General features: G+C 34.4%; 2 protein-coding genes across 7 annotated transcripts; one reads left to right on the top strand and one right to left on the bottom strand.

The window, feature by feature from the left end:
- The first annotated feature begins 3,351 nt into the window (after window positions 1-3,351).
- On the top strand, window positions 3,352-14,857 carry LOC112030052 (protein MRG1). Of its 5 annotated transcripts, none has more exons than XM_024062735.2 (11): window positions 3,353-3,592; window positions 4,254-4,307; window positions 4,500-4,513; window positions 5,281-5,426; window positions 5,902-5,937; window positions 7,586-7,626; window positions 8,135-8,233; window positions 8,451-8,530; window positions 10,886-11,055; window positions 13,558-13,642; window positions 14,436-14,857. In XM_024062735.2, exons 1-11 carry the CDS (start codon window positions 3,455-3,457, stop codon window positions 14,524-14,526), a joined length of 954 nt encoding a protein of 317 aa, XP_023918503.1. In that variant the 5' UTR covers window positions 3,353-3,454; the 3' UTR covers window positions 14,527-14,857. The 5 variants fall into 5 exon arrangements, with proteins under 5 accessions (XP_065625342.1, XP_023918503.1, XP_065625341.1 ...); XM_024062734.2 differs by having other exon boundaries at window positions 3,354-3,592; window positions 8,132-8,233; XM_065769270.1 differs by lacking the exon at window positions 4,500-4,513 and having other exon boundaries at window positions 3,352-3,592; window positions 5,246-5,426.
- Window positions 14,858-16,751: 1,894 nt separating this feature from the next.
- LOC112030041 (cinnamyl alcohol dehydrogenase 1) lies at window positions 16,752-18,889 on the bottom strand. Of its 2 annotated transcripts, none has more exons than XM_024062723.2 (5): window positions 18,585-18,889; window positions 18,393-18,506; window positions 18,013-18,240; window positions 17,377-17,816; window positions 16,752-17,117 (listed from the first exon to the last, which is right to left on the bottom strand). In XM_024062723.2, exons 1-5 carry the CDS (start codon window positions 18,659-18,661, stop codon window positions 16,915-16,917), a joined length of 1,062 nt encoding a protein of 353 aa, XP_023918491.1. In that variant the 5' UTR covers window positions 18,662-18,889; the 3' UTR covers window positions 16,752-16,914. The 2 variants fall into 2 exon arrangements, with proteins under 2 accessions (XP_023918491.1, XP_065625343.1); XM_065769271.1 differs by having other exon boundaries at window positions 18,731-18,889.
- Between the last annotated feature and the right edge of the window lie 1,229 nt (window positions 18,890-20,118).

Genomic DNA, 20,118 nt, shown 5'->3' with positions numbered 1-20,118 from the left:
TGGACACCGTCAATAAAAACTCAGACAAAATTTTCCCTCGGGTTCTCACTAAGACACAGTGATGTCAAGCTCTAGAAAGCGTGTGAAAGTACATGGATGAATGAACCTGGTTGTTAAAATCAAACCCACAACAAAGGCTTTGATTGTAATGAAGATGTCCTTCACGGTAGGGTGGTCTTTCCAAGTATTGGAATACAAACATCAATTGCACCCGGTACGCGTAATAGAAGCCATAGCAAAAAGTTTATATTTGAGAGCTTGGTCCTCAGGTGCCAATATGCAAAAAATTTAGGGTGTATCTAAACTTCGTAATTTGCAATTTATCCAAAAACAGAGAAGTAAATGGGAAGTGTTATTATATTCATACATTTTTACAATACTTTAATAATAAGTCTTAGATGAAAAGTTGTTGCTGGCTTTAATCTGAACTCACCACTAAAATTACTTTCTTTCTCACTAATAATAACAAGGTTGTTGTGAAAATGTTGTATAAATGCTATAGATATTATTTCTCTCAGCCCTCATTTGGGAAGAAGAAAATGAGTATTTGGTTGGCTTCTTCTTCAATCCTTTATCATCGTCTTCTTGCTCAATTCATGTGTTTTGTATTCTTCACTATTCTGGGAGGGTCAAAATCACTTTTGTACTCTACTTTAGATAATAGACTTTTGCAATTAAGAAGTTACTAGGAACTTATATTACAGCATAGCCACTACTTGCTCCTTGATAGCGTTGGTCAGCCTTACACTCGTTGGCAAACCATAGTATTTGCGTTGGTCAGCCCGTTTTGTTAGCCGACGAACTGGCGTTGTTTGGGTGGTCCCGCAATGGAGTTTCCCGAGGAGGTGGTCCCTATAGCAAGGATATCAGTGGTTAGTAATAAGTTCCTAGTAACTTCTTAATTGCAAAGAAATAAAACTCATACATCTACCATCCATAGCTCTAATACCATTAACTACCCAAGAGAGGGCACAGCAGTAATATAGAAGCGTAAACAATGATAAAATAGATTATAAAGAAGAAAATAGCAAAACAGATATATTCAAAAATAAGTTAAAACAGAGTATGAAATATGAAAGGCGTAAATGCACTTTTAGTCCCTACATTTTGACGTTTTTCCATTTTAGTCCCTACATTTTATTTTTTCCACTTTTAGTCCCTAAAACCAATTTACGCGTTCCATTTTAGTCCTTTCCGTCAGTCAACCGACTGAAATTACTGAGGTGGCAGCCGGAGCAATTAAAATATTATAAAAATGCCACATCACCCATGACACGTCAGCATACAAATTTAAAAAATTAAAATTTTAATTTTAACAAAATTAAAAAACATAAAACAAAATTTAAAACATAAAAATACATCAAATTTGAATCAAACACAAAAAAACCCAGAATTTTTCTCCAAAAACAAACGCACAAAGAACACAGTAGCAAGCATAAATCTCCCAGCCAACCCAAAATGAAAGAAAATCGGAGTTCAAAGAGTCTCAGCAGAGCTTCACTCTCTTCGGCGTCAATGTCCTCCCTCACATCCGCCTCGTCGCTCCGCACCAGTCCCCGAAGCAATCGGAGCAGATGGACCAAGGCGATTTCTCGCGACTCGCCGAGTCGATGGCCGATTTCTAAAAAAAGAAAAAGAAAAAAAAAAGGTAAAACGGCGGGGTTTAATAGCAGCTACTAACTGAGTTGTAACGGAGGTCCTATATTGACAAAAATTAAAAGTTATAGCACTAAATTGACAAAACTGAAAGTTAAAGGACTGAAATAAAAAAAAAATGAAAATTAAAATGTCAGTTTTACATTTTTACCTTTATATTATCTTGCCCATAATCCCATCTCCTCTTTTTCATCTCCTCTGATGGAGATGGATTGCTCTCCTCTTTCTTTCTAATAATATATCTTTACCCATCAAATAAATAAATATATTATTCTTATAACTCTAATTATAATAGAAATTTAATGGCTGAGAACTAACAAGTTTTTATTCTTGGATTTATTATCCCTATTCATTTTTTTAAAAAAATACATTAAAATATTTAGTATTAGTATTGTGTATCATAAACTTAAAATTTTAGCTTACCATCGATTTTTTTTTTAATTCAAAAAATTAATGAATTTTTTTCCATCCCAAACTATGCGATTATTAGCAATTTATTGTATCCTGGAAGTTATATATTTTCACATAGACCAACCAATAATACTATTTTTATCATACAACATATTATATTAACATTAGGGTATAAACTTTGAGCACTTTTATATAATTTTTCCACAATTATATCATAGCATTTCTCTACAAACATTGTCAAAACTTAATTATATCCCTAGGGCTATCCATGAGTTGGTCTAGGTCAGGGTTAAGCCCAACTCGGAACCAATCTGACCATTTCAGATCTCCAAAATTTAAACTCCTTGTTGACCTGTAAGAGGAGTCTATTAAGGTGAGTTGGTCCTCTATCAGAGTTGGGAAAGAGGGATTTGGCCAGTATATGGTTGAATATGTTGAGATCTGGCTGGATCTCGATAGATCTATCAATAAATGACCAGGGGACTCCTCTTATTTGTAGAAAGCAACGTGATTCTAATGTATAGATCAGTCAAGTTGGTTGGAATTAGATTTTTATGGGAAGACCCACCAACCAACTCACTGGTCTCGGTTGTTGGAGCCTGAGAGTTGCGGCCAATTATCACTGACTTTGGGTCGATCGGTTTTCGAGTTTGATTTAGAAGGTTGTGTTGGATGGATCAAGTTTTGGTGTACAATCCTAATTATCCCTAGTGTCAATAGCATTGTAACCGAGTAGAATTTATTGGTCTCTTTTATAAGGAGAATCAAGATCTAAATTCCCAACTCATGGTAACAATTGAATTTTTTTATTATTTAAAAAAAAAACTGCGTAAGCATAAGGTGAATGGGTAAGAAAAAGAAAAAGAAAATGGCAAATTACAATTTACCCACTTGTGGTTTAACCAAAATTTAAGTTGCCTATCTGTGGTTTAAAATTTGACACTTTACCTACCTGAAGTTAGTTCAATTAGAGTTTCGTAACATATCTCTATTAAAAATAAGGCTAAATATGTAGTTTTGCTCCACTTTGATGTCTCTATCCTTAAAAAACATAAAAATACAAGATTAAATAAAATCAAAAAGGATATAGTAGAACATTTTTATTATGAGATTTCTAATTACAGGTAATTTAAATTTCGGTTAAATTTCAGATGGGTAAAGTATAAAATTTTAAATTACAAATAGGCAATTTAAATTTTGTTCAAATCCCAAAAAAAAGAAAAAGAAAAGGATGAAAAGAAAGTGCCATTAAATAATACTAAAATATTGGGCCTTATCGCAATTTGCAAATCTACTTTTTACGGATTTTGAAACGAGTAACGACACCCAGATTTTGAAACGTTCTGCAACTGCTCTGTAGCTCTCAGATCGGTGACTGAGTGAGAAAATGGGGAACTCTTCGAAGGACGACTCGGCCAGCGACGGCGACACCTCGAGCGGCGACACTCCTCCGTCCAAATCGAGCCTTTACTCCGAGGGCGAGAAGGTGCTCGCTTACCACGGCCCTCGTCTCTACGAAGCCAAGGCACTCCCTTTTTCTTTTCTCTTTGCCCTAGTTTTTTCGAATTAGAAAAACAAAAAGATAATTTTGAGTTTACTTTGCTTAATTATGTGTATTTCTTTGCCCTAAGTTTATATTATTAGTTATACTTCTGGTTTTATTTTTGCTAAAGAATGAGATGAGAGTGTTAATTGCTTTGAGCTTAACTAGTTGGGGTATTTGAACCGCAATCCTGGACTGGGTGTGGTTTTCTGAGAAAATTTAGGGAAATAGTGCATTTGTAGCTGAATGATTAACAATTTAAGGTTGTGGCTACTGGTTGATGAGAAAATTAGGGACTTATCAACCAAAAAAAAAAAAAAATTAGGGTTTATTGAGTTTCAAATTGTTTTTTCAAATGTGGGTTTTGCGATTCTAATTTGAATCTGCTTCTTTACTGGCTGTATTGGTCTCTGTGGTCTCAAATTTGCACAAAAACGAAGACGAGGCTCAGTTAGCATAAGTATTAATGTTTGGTGTATTAATTAGGAAAAGAAAAAGGTTTGATTCCTGTATAATTGGTACTATGTAATTTAAATTTATTGTCATGTTAGAATTTATTACTCTCTCTCCCTCTCTTTTTGCTTTTAAAAAAAAAAAAATTCTGTGTTAATAGTCTAATGAACTGTATTTTTTGATGTTATAGGTCCAAAAGGCTGAGCTTAGGAAGAAGGAATGGAGATACTTTGTTCACTACCTTGTAAGTTTGGCCTTTTTCTTCTCTTTCAATCTTTCCTGATTTCTTTGCGGTTGCCTAGGGCATATAATGGCTTGAGATAGAATTAAATTTTAATTCAGGCAAATATGACTGCTTGGTTTAGCTGAATGTGTAGGGTGAATAAAGAATCATGTGATTATGGTAGTAAGTGACATAACTCTTGCTATTTTGCAGGGTTGGAACAAAAAGTGAGTATGTCTTCTGTTCTGCCTACTTTATTACATTGTTTGATTTCAGATTTCAAAAGTAATGAGGTACATAAATTAGAATTTAGAGCAACGCTAATATTTTGGAAACTCAACTATTTTGATCAACAAAAAGGCCCTGAGTTATTTTCTGGTACCAGGTAATCTGCAATTTGGATGTTGCTATTTGAAATGTGGTATATGAATTTCAAAGCTTGTTATTTATAATTATGTCACCTAAGAGGCAATTATCAGAGTGGAAAGGTCATACCATTTGAAAATAAATTTAATGAGAAATAGATAAAAGGTTTGGTTTCTTAAAAGTTTCACAATGCTGACATTGGAAATATTGAAGTTCAAACTGTTACTTAATCATTTAATTTACACTTAAGGATTAAAATTGAATATATACATTTTCAGTTGCAATACATGAATGCTGCAAAAAGGATATTATATATTGTTTTTCTTATTTTCATCACCTTTTTGTTTTTGAAGACACATAGAAATGCGGTTTAGGGTTTAGTAGAATACTGCTCATATGATTTTAGTGGCTACTTGCATAGATTATGAGCATATTTTATATACAACGGCCCACAATTCTTCTTATTATTTCTACTGAATAACCTCTTGATAATTTATCATATTTCTGTGAAAGGAACTTGGTCACCTTTATTATTTTAGCTGGAAATGTCTGCTTCCATTAATAATTATGCCCCTTTTCAAAAAGGGAAACAGAAATCATTACAATGGCTTCGACATCTTTCCAACAGTTGGGACGAATGGGTAGGTGTGGACCGTCTGATGAAACATACTGAAGAGAATGTCGTGAAACAGCAGGCTCTTGACAAAAAACAGGGTGTAGACAAAAATGTAAAGTCAGGACGTTCGGCTCAGACAAAACCAAAAAGCTCTACAGGTTAGCTTTATTCTTTTTTAGATTTGCATTAGTGTGTTAAAAGCTCAAGTAGCAGTTTCACAGAGCCTTCACTCCCTTTGGACATTCATTTGTGTTTGTGTATGTGCATTAGGCCCTTTAATTACCATATCTAATAATCACTTAATTGACCAGTAAGATTCCTTTTTTCCCCCTAAATCTTTTGGGGGGAGGGAAGTGGGTAACATTCTTGTAATCATGTTAAGGAGAGTACACATAAAGGCTCTACCTGGTGATGCTTCTTTCCCTTTTAAAACAATTAGCCTGGACAAAGTGCATATAACACCTCCCCCCCCAACATCAACAACAAAAGCACGCATACACACCTGTCATCATATTCACTAGAAACTTACTGTACAAGCTCATTCCGTCTAGTCTTACCTTCCTATTATGGTAATACCTTATTTTATTACTCATATGGCTATTAATATAACTTATTATGCTTTTGAAATTGTAGATGCGAAAGTCGAGAAAGAAGACCTCAAGAATAATGGTATCCATTATTTCCACATCTCACTTCCTTTTCTCTTCTTAAAATTGGTTGTTTTTCATGATTTAATTGACTAACTATTCTTTATCATCAATATCATACTTATTGTTGCTACTGCTGTTGTTGTTGTTGTTGTTTTTTGTTATATGTTGGTTGTATACTTACTTTGTTTGGAGGTCCTATGAAACTGCTGTGCAATTAGGGCAGTTGTACTCGAAAAGTGGAATAAAATTTGTTTCTATTTTCTCTCTCTTTTAAGGTTGTAAAACTAAAAGTTCATGTGTTTGTGTAACATTTTTCTGCAATGGGAGGGATATTGAAAACTAGGCTTTCTGACCAGTTTAGTTAAGTCCCCTTTTACTGCTTACTTAAAATAGTAACAGATGATATCACTTGTACTCTATGTGATACTTTTTAACTAATCCCCTTCAAGATGGAGCATGGATATAATATTATGTTCACCAAGCCTTCCCAAGTTTCTTGGACTCAAGAAATTATGAGAATATGGTTTTTTGTCTCCTGGAACTCTAAAGAACTAGAAATTAATTGCTAATTGTTTATTAGTATTGGAAGTCTATACAAAAAATAGAAGAGTCCATGGGGGACTTCATCCATGATGTCCGCAAGGCGTTGAAAATTGGAAATAGTTATAGGAAACCTGTACTCCATATTGTCACCTTTATTTATTTAGTGATAAATATATATTGGCCCCAAGGGAAGGAGGAAATGGAGATTCAAACTAGCGACCTCCACTTCATGAGACGTGGTCTCCAGTCTATTGTATACATTAAAAAAAAATGCAATGTAAACCAAATTAGATTTCTCAACTTTTCATGGCTTCTTAGACTTGCCAATGAGCTATAGTTTTTATTTTTATTCTTTTAATATATACAATAGTATTTGATCCTAGGGCATCATCTCTATGATGATTGCTCTTTATCTTTAGATTAAAATATCAATTGGTTTTTGGCGTAGGCATAATTCGAACCTGTGTCCCTTATTCAATGACAAGAGACTCTACATGTTGTGTTAGCTGGAACCCACTTTCTTATCTCTTAATAATGGGATGGCGGGTGAGGTCATGGGTTCGAAACCCACTAAGTGCGTGCGAAACTTATAAATAAATAAAAAAATCGCAAACACATCCCATTGCCATGTTTATTTGGGGAATTGGTGGAAGGATGAAAGTGGGGAGGAGGGAGAGGGAAGAGATTGATGAAATCCCCTTGTTTGGTAGGGGGCAAAAGGGGAGGGAGGGGGAGGCCAAACCCTCCAGGCCTACCAAAATCAATCCACCAAAAATTGGGCTGATTTGAGAAGCTATTAATGGGCTCTTAAGACAAATGTGTGAAATGTCAAGTTTATTCTCACTTTAAACCATTTTAATCAGGGCATGCTGGTAAAAATACATCTCTAAATTCTCTCTCTCTCTCTGTTCCCCCATCCCCCTTCTAGCAGACAGCATGATGAGAGGTAGACTTCCCCCTCACTTTCCCTTCTCTTTTGCTCACTCCATCTCACTCAAGCATAATTTTATTTTTATTTTTTTATTCTCAAGTGATTTATTGTGAGTCATTGCAAAAAATATATGCTTGTAATCATTGAAAACTTGGTTTACTTAATGATTTAACATGTTGAAATTTCTTTGCAGTGTCAAAAGGGAAGAAGCGAAAGAGTGAATCAGGCGTTGAGGTTTGGTTTGTATTATGGTCAAATATATTTCTTAAAGATTCTTGTTTTTCATTTTCTGGATATTTTCGGATGCATTGGTTCTCACATGCTCTATATCTCTGGGTTGCTCTGCTATTTCTAGTTTTCCTCCCTTCTGGTAGACTTACAGCCAATAATTGTAATTTTTAGGGCTGTAATGATTACGTAAATTGTTCAATAAGCTTTACTGGCACAGATTTCAAGCAAAAAATGAATAAGAAGAAATATAGAGATATGATTTCACTATTTGGAGATTGATTGTTCTTTTTGTAATTTTTTTTTTTTTTTTTTTTTTTTTTTTTTTTTTTTGCTTGAGGTATATGTATTTAATCTTTGAGTTGAGTGGACTTTGCTTGAGGTGAAACTGCCCATAAGATTATACATACACAAAGATGTTTCATAGTGATGTCGTTAAATTCAGCTGCTCTTTTTGTTTTTGATGTAACTATCATAAATGCTAGACTAAATGTGCTTTCATGATTTTAAGAAGGACAATGTATCTCTGGAAAAGCTTGTCAAGATTCAAATTCCATCTACTCTAAGGAAGCAACTGGTTGATGATTGGGAGTTTGTTACCCAGCAGGACAAGGTAAGCTTGAAATGTTATTGAACACAATAAAAAAAAGGTATCTACAAAGTGTTGGAACACTTTTCTCCTATTATAACTGCAAGGATGCTTGAAAAATAAACACATTTTTTTTTCAGCTGATACATTTTCCTACTAAATCCTAATTTTGTAATATACTTTTATAGGGGAAAAGCATGTAATTCAGTAATATATTGAAGGAAAATCCTTTTTTCTGCAGCTTGTTAAACTTCCTCGTTCACCAACTGTTGATGACATTTTGACGAAGTACCTTGAGTACAGGGCAAAGAAGGATGGCATGTAAGATTTACTTAATTCCTGTTGGAATTGCTTGGTGTCTATCATAATTAAATCCATATTCTAGATTCTTCTCCTCTTGTGTCTGTGGTTGTGATTTGAATTGTTGTTGCTTCTATAATTTGTTTTGCAATGATAAATTAAGATGTTAATTTTTTTCTTGCAACGTTGTTATTTTTTTTTGTGGGGGGGGGGGGGTGGGAATTATTTGGTTGCTTGCTAGGATATCATTTTCTGGATTAACCCTGAGGGGTAGCACAATCGGTTAAGGACTATGCCTCATGAAGCAAAAGTCACTAGTTCAGATTTCACCTTCCCCTCTACTTATAAAAAAAAGAAAAAAGATTTCGCCTTCCCCTTCCCTTAGGACCAACACACTCACACACACATGAAACTAATATCATTTGCTGATTTAAGTTCCAAATTGGGTTCTTATCAACAAGATGGTATTTCATAGCATGCCTAAACTATTTTAAGTTTCTTTATATTTATATTTAACTATCTAAAGTGAGGCTTCTCTCATGTCTGAGTTTGAAGAAGGCTTGAAGAATCTAGTTGGTGTTGAGCTGGGCCAATCTGCCCATGCTACAATACCAGTATCATCTTTTGAGTGACTCCTAGTATCATCTTTTCAGTTTCCACCTCTCATTTGCATCTGATAGGACAATATAAGATTTGAACACCAAAGTTTTTAATTTTCTCAGTTTTTTGAAATCCTTGCCTTTGTAATAGGTCAATATCCTCTTTAACAATCTTCCTGCAGATTGTGATAATTTTCAAAGATGATGGAGCACTTGGAAGCACGAACATGGCAAAATGCCCAAAGTGTCTATGTTGGTCACAGACACTCCTGGGACATAGTTGCCCACAAGTTCGTGTAGCGTCTAGCGATTTATTTATTTATAAATATTTTAGACATGACTGGGACACAGTCCCGGCACGGTCTCAACCTGGAGGTGATTTTCAAAGAAAATTTTCTTTTGCATTTATTTGATCAATGAAGCACTAGGAAGCATGATCATGGCAAAATGCCTGGAGAGTCCATGTTGGTCACTGACATGCCTGGGACATGTTTGCTTACAAGTTTTTGTAGTGTATTTATTTATTTATTTCAGACATGGCTGGGACATGGTCCCCAACACAGAGGAGAAAAAACTAATTAAAAAAAGTAGAAAAAGAGATTTTTACAACCTAGCTCAATCTGAAACCTCAATTATGCTTTAAGGCTGTAAATTTTCTATCAACCTCTCACTTTCTTGCTCTGGAACACTGGCGTTTGTTATCTCTCTATCTCTCTCTCTCTGAGCTGCACCTAGAGACTTTGGACTTGGCTCCTCAGTGCTCATCTTTGCTCACCGGTGCTACTCTGTCTGGTGTGATGCTGCTCTTCATCTGTTTTTAGAAGTATTGCCAACCCTTACACTGTCTCAACTTCAAGTTCTTTTTTTTCCCCCAAAAAAGTTTACCTCCAAACTGTTCCAACTCATAAAACCCTCCACGTGTATTGTTTAAACAAGTTTCATGATTAATTAAATAAGTCATGTGACTAATAGTGCATGTGGATGGTTTTACCAATTGCCACATAGTGGGTTGAAGGAGACTCCTCCAAATTGGTTTGGGGAAAAACTTTGTCCCCATCTTTTTTTCTTCTTTTTGTTTTAAACCTTTATTTCTATACTAGTCAAACACTCTCATGTCTCCCGTTAGTGGCTAGCCAGTACCCAACTACACTATTAAGTCAGTAAACGCTGTTATTCTTCTTCTTTTCTTTTTTTCTCAAGTTGTCTTTCTTTTTTTCCTCTCACGAATAGATATTACAATTTATTGATGTTTTAAATTAATTTTAGATATTTTTTCCAAGATTTTGATGGGTGTTATTTATGTTCAAAACCTAAAATAAACATAAGATATGCTTCAAAAAAAAAAAAAAATATATATATATATATATATATAAAATTTAATTGCCATGTACACTGACGTATATTGTCTAAATTTTTTAAGAATTGCCATGTTGACATGTCCCGTATAGTGTCATGTCCATGTCCGTGTCTCTGCTTAGATGGAGCTAAATGTGAAATATTCCCAAATAAAAATGGGTGCTGTGTCCTACTCCTTACGTAGGGAGGTTAGCTTTTTATCATACATGCATACATTCATGTTATGACATGCATCCAGGTTTGTCCATAAGTTTCCACAACACTTGAAGTTATGATGATGCTCTAGTTAATTTTATACAAGTAGGCTCTATTAAATTCATTTTAGAATCAAATCCCTGTCTCCTTGTATTACTTTAGGATGTAGGTTGGAACCTCCAGCAAGACTGATAATGGTGGCATGGCCAATTTCTCTTAAATACAGGATGACTGATTCAATAGGAGAGATCTTGAAAGGAATAAGGTGTTATTTCGACAAAGCACTTCCAGTGATGCTCTTATACAAGAAGGAGCGCAAACAATATCATGAAGCAGTCGTGGATAATGTCTCTCCATCAACTGTTTATGGTGCTGAACATCTACTGCGCCTCTTTGGTATGTTTGTTAGAAAGGCTTTATATGTTCTGTCTGATGAGAACTGACGCAGCCTGCTTGGATTATGATGTTCTCTTGAGCATCTATTAATAAGCAATGGTATTTGATTATTAGAATAGATTACTGCATGTTCATAATGATGACACACAACATTTTTTTTTTTTTTTTTTTTTTTTTTTTAAATCTTGCACAAAAGTTAAGTGATTCTGTGAAATCTAGAAGGGAGTTACAAATCGTAAGGCCCCACACACGGGACCAATCATACATAGTGCAAATCAGCAATGATTCCAACTGAGCCTTTGATCTTTCTATATCTTCAAAAATACAACTATTTCGCTCCAAAGCAATAGCCTCATCAAACATAATGGGAAAAGGTTTCAAATATCCAAGGAGTGCTTCCTGTCCAAATAAAAGACCGGCCACCCTCCTTAGTAACACCCAATGAATCCCAAAGGCTCTAAATACTGAAGTCCATAAAACATATGCTACATCACAATGGATCAAAAAATAATATATCATCCCTTCACTACACGGGCACATGCAACACCATCCCACTAAAGAAAAACCTCACTTGATTATCACAAGAATCTTCCCCCAAGTTGCTGTTTAAACAAAGAATGAGACCCTCGTAGGCCTTAATACACCAAATACTCTTCCAGGGGATAGAGTTAGTTTAGTCAGTGTACCTTGGATAGTCTCATAATAGGAGTTAAAAATAAAGCCACCACTCCTTTTGAATCTCCATTTCATCTAGGAAAGAAATTACAGACCCCAATTCCCAACCATGAAAACCCTTTGTGAAATCTAACTTTCCAGGTCTGCCCTTTCCCACCTAACTGGCTATCCATTACTGAATGGACTGAGGCATTTTGGTTAACTGAGCAAGCATACAGGTTAGGATACAACTCTTTTAAGAGATTGATTTCCACATCATACAGCATGCTAAAACCTTACTTGTGCGATGTCCTCCACCTCGATAGACACGCATGGATGGAACCTATCCCATCCTGCCCCAATACTCCACCAAAGGCTGCAAGCAAGAGTACCTCTAACTGGGTTCGAAGTCCAACCACACCATTCCTGTGCATACTTCATAGCTATGTGTCTTCATCAATGGATGACCTCAAATTTTATGCTTTCAATATCTTTTGAATCAAATTCTGTCAATTCTGCTACAAATGGTTCTTGGACCAAATGGATGTCCTCCATGTAATGAGGGATGGGTGAGGTCATGGATTAAATCCTTGTGTCTTTTTGGGACAATAGAAATTTTTCTCATTTTCCACCTTAAAACAAGCATTTGAATCCAATTTTTGAATTACCCATTTTACATCAATCAGTTTCATATAAATTAAACAAATAACCCTTCAAAGATGACACCTATCCCATTGAAACTAGATGTTCCAATGCTTCTTTTTCATATCTTTCCTTCTCTCTCATCCTAAGACCCATCCCACCTGACCATATATCACTTGAGTCAAAGCCCAAGGCAATTGTGATGCTCTATATCTGATTTGGTTATTGTCTAAGTGTGTGTTGTGTGGGTGTGATGAGTCCCACATAGGGCATTTATTGGGTAATCTGGGTTTTATTAATAACGACAAAGAGCTTTAATTATGATTAGTCATTTTGAGGTATAATGCAGATGTGACTAGCGTTTTTCCTTAGGTTGTTACAACAATGCTTCTTTTTTAGGGACTACCTTATTTTTTTCATCTAAGGAGCATTTTCCCTAGATTCTTAATCACATTCTTGGTTGAATGACCAAATGTTCTCTTCTTTTTTGACATTTAAGCAATTGAATCCTAGATTGTCGGAAGGATCAAATTCTTAACTAGTAGTTTAACTTGGAATTTTTTAATCCATTGATTTTCACACTCATAATTGAGTTAGAATTTCTTTTTGACCACGGGTAGTGACAACACCTTGTTGAAATTCCTGCATATAGCCCATGTGAAAGGTTTCCTATTAAGGCTGTAAGCAAGTTGTTCATATTTGGACTCTTAATGGTTTAATCCTTGCATTGATAACTCAAAAGGCTTTCAAAATCTCTATAAAAAAGTTTATGGGTAAAACTTAGGTACAATTTCTTAAGTGTGGAACTTAGGTTCCCCAATTAAATTTAACCATGGATTGGATTGGCCAATGAACTACATGGTTGAATTTAATTGTCCTTGAAAAAGACAACTTTATTTTTGTTGTCAATACAACTATGTGGCTGCATTCAATTGGGGGAGCAGGAACCCAAGGTACGACACCTAAGAAACTGTACCTAAGTTTTGTCCAAAGTACTCTGCCCATCTCATGATTATATGCCTGTGTGGACTTGCCTCAGTTTTGTTTGAAAGGAAACTTTCTTTTTAATTTTGCTCTTGTTTTCCTGTGTTCCTTTTGTATACAGCTAGTGACTCTTTTTCTTTTGTTAAAAAAAAAAATATTTTTAATTGATGTTTGCATGTTTCAGGCTTGTTCTAACTCCAATAAATTTTCTTGTGTTTGCAGTTAAGCTGCCTGAGCTTTTGGCATTTGTAAATATTGAAGAGGAAACGCTGACCCGCTTGCAACAGAAAGTGCTTGATTTTCTCAAGTACCAACTCAACCCTTCTATATTATGTGCAATATTTGGAGGGGTTTTATTGTTTTATCTGCCATTAATTCAATACGTGAAAATAAGACAAGTGCATCCTTATCTACTCAATTACTTTATCAAGTTCTAGCTCACAATTGCATTTTTCTGAAGTGATCTTTCTGTTAAGAAACCAAATAAATCCAACAAAAAATTGATATCAGATGCTTTAGGGGAGGCAATTTAGCTATATAGAAAATGTGCAAATGGCATTGCATTTCTAGATATATATGCTTTCAGTTTCTATATTTTAAGTATCATGAAAACTCAGAAGACATTTTCCCTTGAAGCTCCTACAACCATGCCAAAATCATTTCAATCACAGTTCATGAGTATGCTCATGTTTGAGGTCCAGATATACATGATATTCATATTTATAAGTTCTGAAAAACTGCTCCAGGTCTTTATTTGGGGACAGGCAGTTGTGTTTTCCATGCCAAATGGGCAAGGATAATTAATTTACTTGTAGCAATCATATGTGGAATGGTGATATTCAATCATTAATGAATTGCATGTCAGATTTGCTTTCAACAAATGAAATATAATATTGAAGGGTACATTTACAAATTGAAAAATAAAACAGGATCATTGTAGTTGTCAACAAATGTTTGTTTTGGGTTAGTCTAGAATTTCATTGCATTCATTTGTCTAAGTGATTTGCTACAAGTTATAACATGGGTTGTGAATTTCGAATATTTCAATTCCTTACGTGCTGCAATGCTAACTACTGGGTATATGGTAAACCATTTCACAGGTTTTTGCAGAAAAATCAAAGTACTTTCTTCCTTTCTGCTTATGATGGCTCCAAAGTTTCTGAAGGAAAAGGCAAGGGAAAAGATGACTGAGCATCTACAGAAAATTCACCTTTGCTCTGCTGCCACAATCCGATGGAGAATGGAATGGCAGAGACCCTTACCCTGTTGGCGTGTTGACTTCTGGCTTAACAATCCAGGAAGATGGAACATCCAATTGTTGTTGTAACAGTAGTAATTGTAGCTCATTCTTTTATCTGAAGTGACATTCTTGGGGGACTTTGTAGTACCCTGAAGAGTGCTACCTATTGTAAGTTCTGATAATTTATTGTTATGGTGTGATTAGCATTTGTAGAAACTAGAAACCAAAAACTTTTGTGGCATTAGTTGAGTTTTAATGGTTGTATTTTATTGGATTGCAAAATGTCACGATGCAATTGATCTCTGGGCATGTGGGTGGGTTGCTTGACATTGCACACATGCACACGTATGCATCACTTCAAATGTTTTCAACTTTTTAGAGTCTGTTTGGATATCGTTTATTACTGAAAATTGAAAACTAAAAATACTGTAGCAAAATAATTTCTAAATGTGTGAATAATGCTGTGGAACCTATTTTTAATGAAAATTTTGTTGAAAAAAAAAAGTTTGTGGGCCTCATAAACAGTACACAGGGCTTACTGACAGACGCATATGCGCAACATGAGCGTTGAAAACGCTAGCCAAACTCCAGCTTACTTGTAAATTGCTTGATGTTCAAGATTGCACTTACATACAAATAAAAAAGAATGAGATCTTCTTGGCTGGAAGCTTTCTGTTTAGTGGTTAGCTGCAGCTTAATGTACGCGGTTGTTTTAGCGGGGGAGCAAGGTTTGCGGGGATGGGTTAATAAAGGGAGATTGAGTGGAGTTTTCTGAATCCGTAGGGGAATTTTTTCAAGTGTTAGAGACGAACTGTATGACCTTTACCTTTTTACCACCAGGACATTATATGGTATGAAAAAGGGGGAGATTGAAACTGATTTCCCAACTTTTGTTTCTGTAGTAAAAATATAATCAGGTAATTTGAAGTTGAATTTTAGGATAATTTTTTGAATATTACTGAATTTTAGGGTAATTTTTTGAATATTTATAATTTCTATTGCTTTTTAGGGCTCATATCTCTAATTTTTTATGCCTATTTTGTTTCAATTTTTAGATCAAAACTAAAGAAATATAATAAAATTTCATACTTTTCAACCAAAAAATAAAGGAGAAAAATAAATTTTAAGCCAAAAATTGAAAAAACGAAAATTAGTTCAAAAGAACCGAAGTGGATTAAATTGAAAGAAATAAATCAAATTGGATTGAATGGACCTAAGTAGATTAAATTGACCGAAATGGGCCAAATTTGATTGAATAGACTAAAGTGAATTGAAATAGACCAAATGGGCCTAAGTGGAGTGAAGTGGGTGAAATGGTTTGGTTGATATGGCTCAAAAATAGCATAACAATAATAAATGCTATATTTTAACTTTTAGATATTATATAGATTTGTAAGACTTGTATGTGGTAAAATTTGTATTAACAATAGTATCACTTACAAATGTTTTGGAATTTTTTTTATTATGTTGTTGATGTGAAACTAACCAATCATGTCATTTTATAAATTTTTTAGTTAGAAAACGATATAGTTTAAATGTTCCTTTTACCATTAAAATTTTAAATGAAAACATTCATAAGATGCATAAGATCTTATTGTTTGATTAATATTAATTTAAAAAAAAAAAGATGTTTAAATGAATGCATGTACTATTATATTTGGAAAAAATAATTAGATTAACTCATTAGTTATTTATTAATAGATCTTATAATTGAAATGGAACATATGGACCAAACTAGACCAAATTAGATTGAAATGAACCGAATAGACCAAAATGAACCGAAATACTATGCTAACGTGGCTCAAAAAGTGCGTATTAATAATAAATGATATGCTTTAACTTTTAGATATTATATAAAATATGGATTTATATGTGGTAAAATTTGTACTAACTATAGTATTACTAAAAATAATTAGGAATTTGTTTATTATATTGTTCATGTGAAACTAACCAATTATGGCACTTTGTAAATTTTTTAGTTAGCAAATGATATTGTTTAAATGTACTTTTTATATGACAAATTTAAATAAAAACATTCATAAGATGCATTACTTCAGAAATCTTATTGTTTGATTAATATTAATATAAAATAAAATGCTTAAATGACTTCATGTACTAATAGATTTGGACAAAATAATTAAATTAACTCATTTACTAATAGGTCTTACAATTGAAATGGACTAAAGCAGACTGAAATGTTGCATTGATGTTGCTTATCATGAGTGTAGAAACAAAAATTATTATATTGTTCACCCCAACATACACCAAATATTTTATTCTTAAAATGAAACTGCCATTGTAAACAGAAAATTTTACAATTGTTGGCACAAATTTGGGCTTCAAGATTCCATGTTGCTGCCAGCCACGTCCAGCACAAACCTATACCTTACATCATTCCTTTCCATTCTTTCAAATGCCTCGTTCGCGTAATCCATCTTTACTACCTCTATCATTGATGTTAAACCCTTCTCAGCCCAGAACTCCAATATCTCCTGCGTCTCCTCTATACTTCCAATGAAACTCCCAGATATGGTCTTCTTTCCTATATAGCAAGAGAAAGTCGCCATCATTGTACATAACAATGTTCACCCAAATTTGAGAAGATATTTAACCAGGGCAAAGTTTTATTATCTAGTCAGTGCCACACCATGGTATGAAATCCTGTCTAAACATATGGCATAAAGTGGAACTTTGGTCTCCATTATGGAACAAATTAGCGAAGATTGTTTGAATATAAGAAGCAAAGTATGTTCCTACTTCCTACACATGTTATTTTAACCTTTTAAGGGGACCAGGCATACCTAGGATTAAGTCCACAGAATCAAACTGCATAGGATTAGGAACTGCACCAACTAATATTAGCTTCCCGTCAACATTGAGAAGTGAAAGGTAGGATTGCAAAGGATGCACAGCCGGCACAGTGTCGAGGATATAGTCCAAGCTGTTCACTGCTTGCTCCATCTCAGCACTGTTGGAGCTCACCAGAAAATCATCTGCGCCCAAGTGTTCTAATGCCTCCACCCTCTTCTTATCAGAAGAGCTTATGACAGTGACATGATGACCCATTGCCTTTGCTATTAGAACACCCAGATGACCAACTCCTCCTAAACCTAAAATTCCAGCCTTGACAACTTTGTCAGACCTATTGAACTGTTTTAAGGGACTATAAGCTGTCACCCCAGCACAAAGTAGCGGCGCAGCCTGCTCCGGTGCTAGTTTTTCAGGAATCCCCACCACAAACCTGCATTGCCTCAAATATATTAAACACTAAGTCTAAGGTCAAACATTTTTCGCAACTGTTGACATAGCCTATTGGTTTGATGAATAATATCAATTATCAATCAATTGATTGATGGACCCATATCAAAGTAATTAATTGGGTAAAATCTAATTATTTTTAACAATAACAATATGAATAGTTTGCTGCTTGCACATACTTTTGATGAACAACCATGGCAGAAGAGAAGCCTCCCTGAGTGGGTCTTCCATCTTTGTATGTGCCATTATAAGTGAAGATTCTGTTGTTGCAGTATTGCTCAATGTTTGATTTGCAAGAAAAGCACTCCCCACAAGACCCAACTATACACCCAACTCCTACTACGTCTCCCACTCTGAACTTTTTTACTTCTGATCCCAACTCCACAACTTCTCCCACCACTTCATGCCTACAAATCAAATAAACGTGATTGACAAATTAAGAAACAGATTTCAAGCATAGCAGCATGATCAACCTAAAAATATACAAGGTGTGGTTCTCTGATTTTGGTCTTTAAAGTTGTAAACGAATTATGTAATTGGAGATAGAAAAGGTGCCTACCCTGGGACCAAAGGATAGTTAGTGGAGTGAATCTCATTCCTCATTTGATGAAGATCTGTGTGGTCCATCCCACAGTACAAAACCTTGAATACTACATCTTCTGGACCTGTTTTCCTGTTTAACAAAGGCAATGAAAAATGAATTACTCACTGAAGAGACTAGAGAGAGAGACAGAGAGAGAGAGAGAGGAACCTGAGAGTGAATGAGTAAGGAGAGAGGTGTCCAGATTGGTCTCTAGCAGCCCAACCAATGACCTTTCTTCCCTCCATTTGTTATGCTTCAAAACAAGACGCTAAACAGAAAATTTTAGAGAGAGACAGATAGAGAGAAGACTGTACTCAAAAACATGAAGGTGCGGTATTGAATCTATTGATTGTACTGGGATTTTTATCCATGGAAAGCTCCATGGTCTTTGAGTCTTGGCATTGCTACTTGCAATTCTTTAATGTATTCAAACAAAAATAATTTTTAAAAGAACTCTATTAAGGAGGTGCACTGAATCCCACCCAGAAAATAGCCAAAATACCACACTTAAATAATGCAGGCATGACATCAGTGGCGGCCATGACCAATTATGATGAACAATTTAAAATTGGATAATGCTTTGTGTTTTGGTCTAATAATTATGAGTGGCAGAGACGTGGTTCCAATACCATACTTTTAGAGTTCATAATTAACGAATTGCGACTAAAATTGTGTACAATTTTAAAATTATAAATTATTTCATAATTTATTTGTCATAATTTTAACATGGCAAATTATGAGTAGTTTACCGTTACTTACAGATCAACTTACTATTTTTTCTTTACTAATCACACTTTGTCATATCACAGTTGTGACAAGAAATTGTATAAAATTTTGTGGCTCTAGACTTTTTCTAAAAGAATCTCAAAAAATGAAAAATTGTAATACCAAAATTTTTATAACTTATTTGGTATTACAATTTCGCCCATTTTAATCATAATTCTAATTATCTGATTCACATGAACCAAACGGCGGAAACAGTGGTTGATTTTCAAGTGTCCGTGGGACCTTATAGGTATGAGAGACCAAAGTGGATAACTCATCCTCATTGGTCATTGCACACGTCATCCAAATAAACACTTCAACAAATAAGCTTAATCAATAAATTTAGAGGCTAAAAATATTCATAACTACCGAGTGAGTTAATTCCACGTTAGAAAATGAGTGAGTAAAAGAGATTTAAAGTCTGTACTATATATCCAAGAGTTAGGTCTTTTTGGATATACACTACTGTAAGTTTCTTAAAAAAAATATCTCTCCTCTTCTTATGTGTGTGTTAAAAATACTTAATATTTTCAAAAAAAATATTTATAACTACCAAGGTGATGAATTATTATTACGTAATAAGTAAAAAGATATCTCAGGTCACAAATAGTAAAAAATTGCTAATTCATAAAAATTGTTGTGCGGAATTTTTTTTTTTTTTTTGATATCAATGTAATATTATTCTAATGTCGTGACATTATTTACAGAAACCAAGTGAACCAAAACATCATTTTACCTCCGTTGCCTTTGTGAGAATTGGCTACAATGTTTTGGTGACCGCCTTTGTACATGTTATTCTTCTCTACCGAGAGCCATGTAAGTTGTAACTCAAATGATTCCTATTGTTTCCAATGGGAATGAATTGATTATTCAAATATTTTATATGAAATGATATGTTCACAATATTTTTATAATCATAAGTAGTAGGTTGTTACTT

Source organism: Quercus suber, unplaced genomic scaffold, assembly GCF_002906115.3.
Source record: "Quercus suber isolate HL8 unplaced genomic scaffold, Cork oak 2.0 scaffold_1100, whole genome shotgun sequence".
NCBI classification, from domain to species: domain Eukaryota; kingdom Viridiplantae; phylum Streptophyta; class Magnoliopsida; order Fagales; family Fagaceae; genus Quercus; species Quercus suber.
The sequence above is the reverse complement of the archived record's forward strand: the minus strand, read 5'-3'. Positions and strand labels throughout refer to the sequence as shown.

Excerpts from the sequence above, each read along its gene's own strand:
- LOC112030052 (XM_065769269.1), top strand. The coding sequence starts at position 3,455 with ATGGGGAACTCTTCGAAGGACGACTCGGCCAGCGACGGCGACACCTCG. Across the intron at positions 5,427-5,901 it reads AAAACCAAAAAGCTCTACAG|ATGCGAAAGTCGAGAAAGAA; the intron begins GTTAGCTTTATT and ends TTGAAATTGTAG. Across the intron at positions 7,627-8,131 it reads AGAGTGAATCAGGCGTTGAG|AAGGACAATGTATCTCTGGA; the intron begins GTTTGGTTTGTA and ends CATGATTTTAAG.
- LOC112030041 (XM_024062723.2), bottom strand. The coding sequence starts at position 18,661 with ATGGAGGGAAGAAAGGTCATTGGTTGGGCTGCTAGAGACCAATCTGGA. Across the intron at positions 18,507-18,584 it reads CCTTACTCATTCACTCTCAG|GAAAACAGGTCCAGAAGATG; the intron begins GTTCCTCTCTCT and ends TTTGTTAAACAG. Across the intron at positions 17,118-17,376 it reads TTCTGTGGACTTAATCCTAG|GAAAGAAGACCATATCTGGG; the intron begins GTATGCCTGGTC and ends CTTGCTATATAG.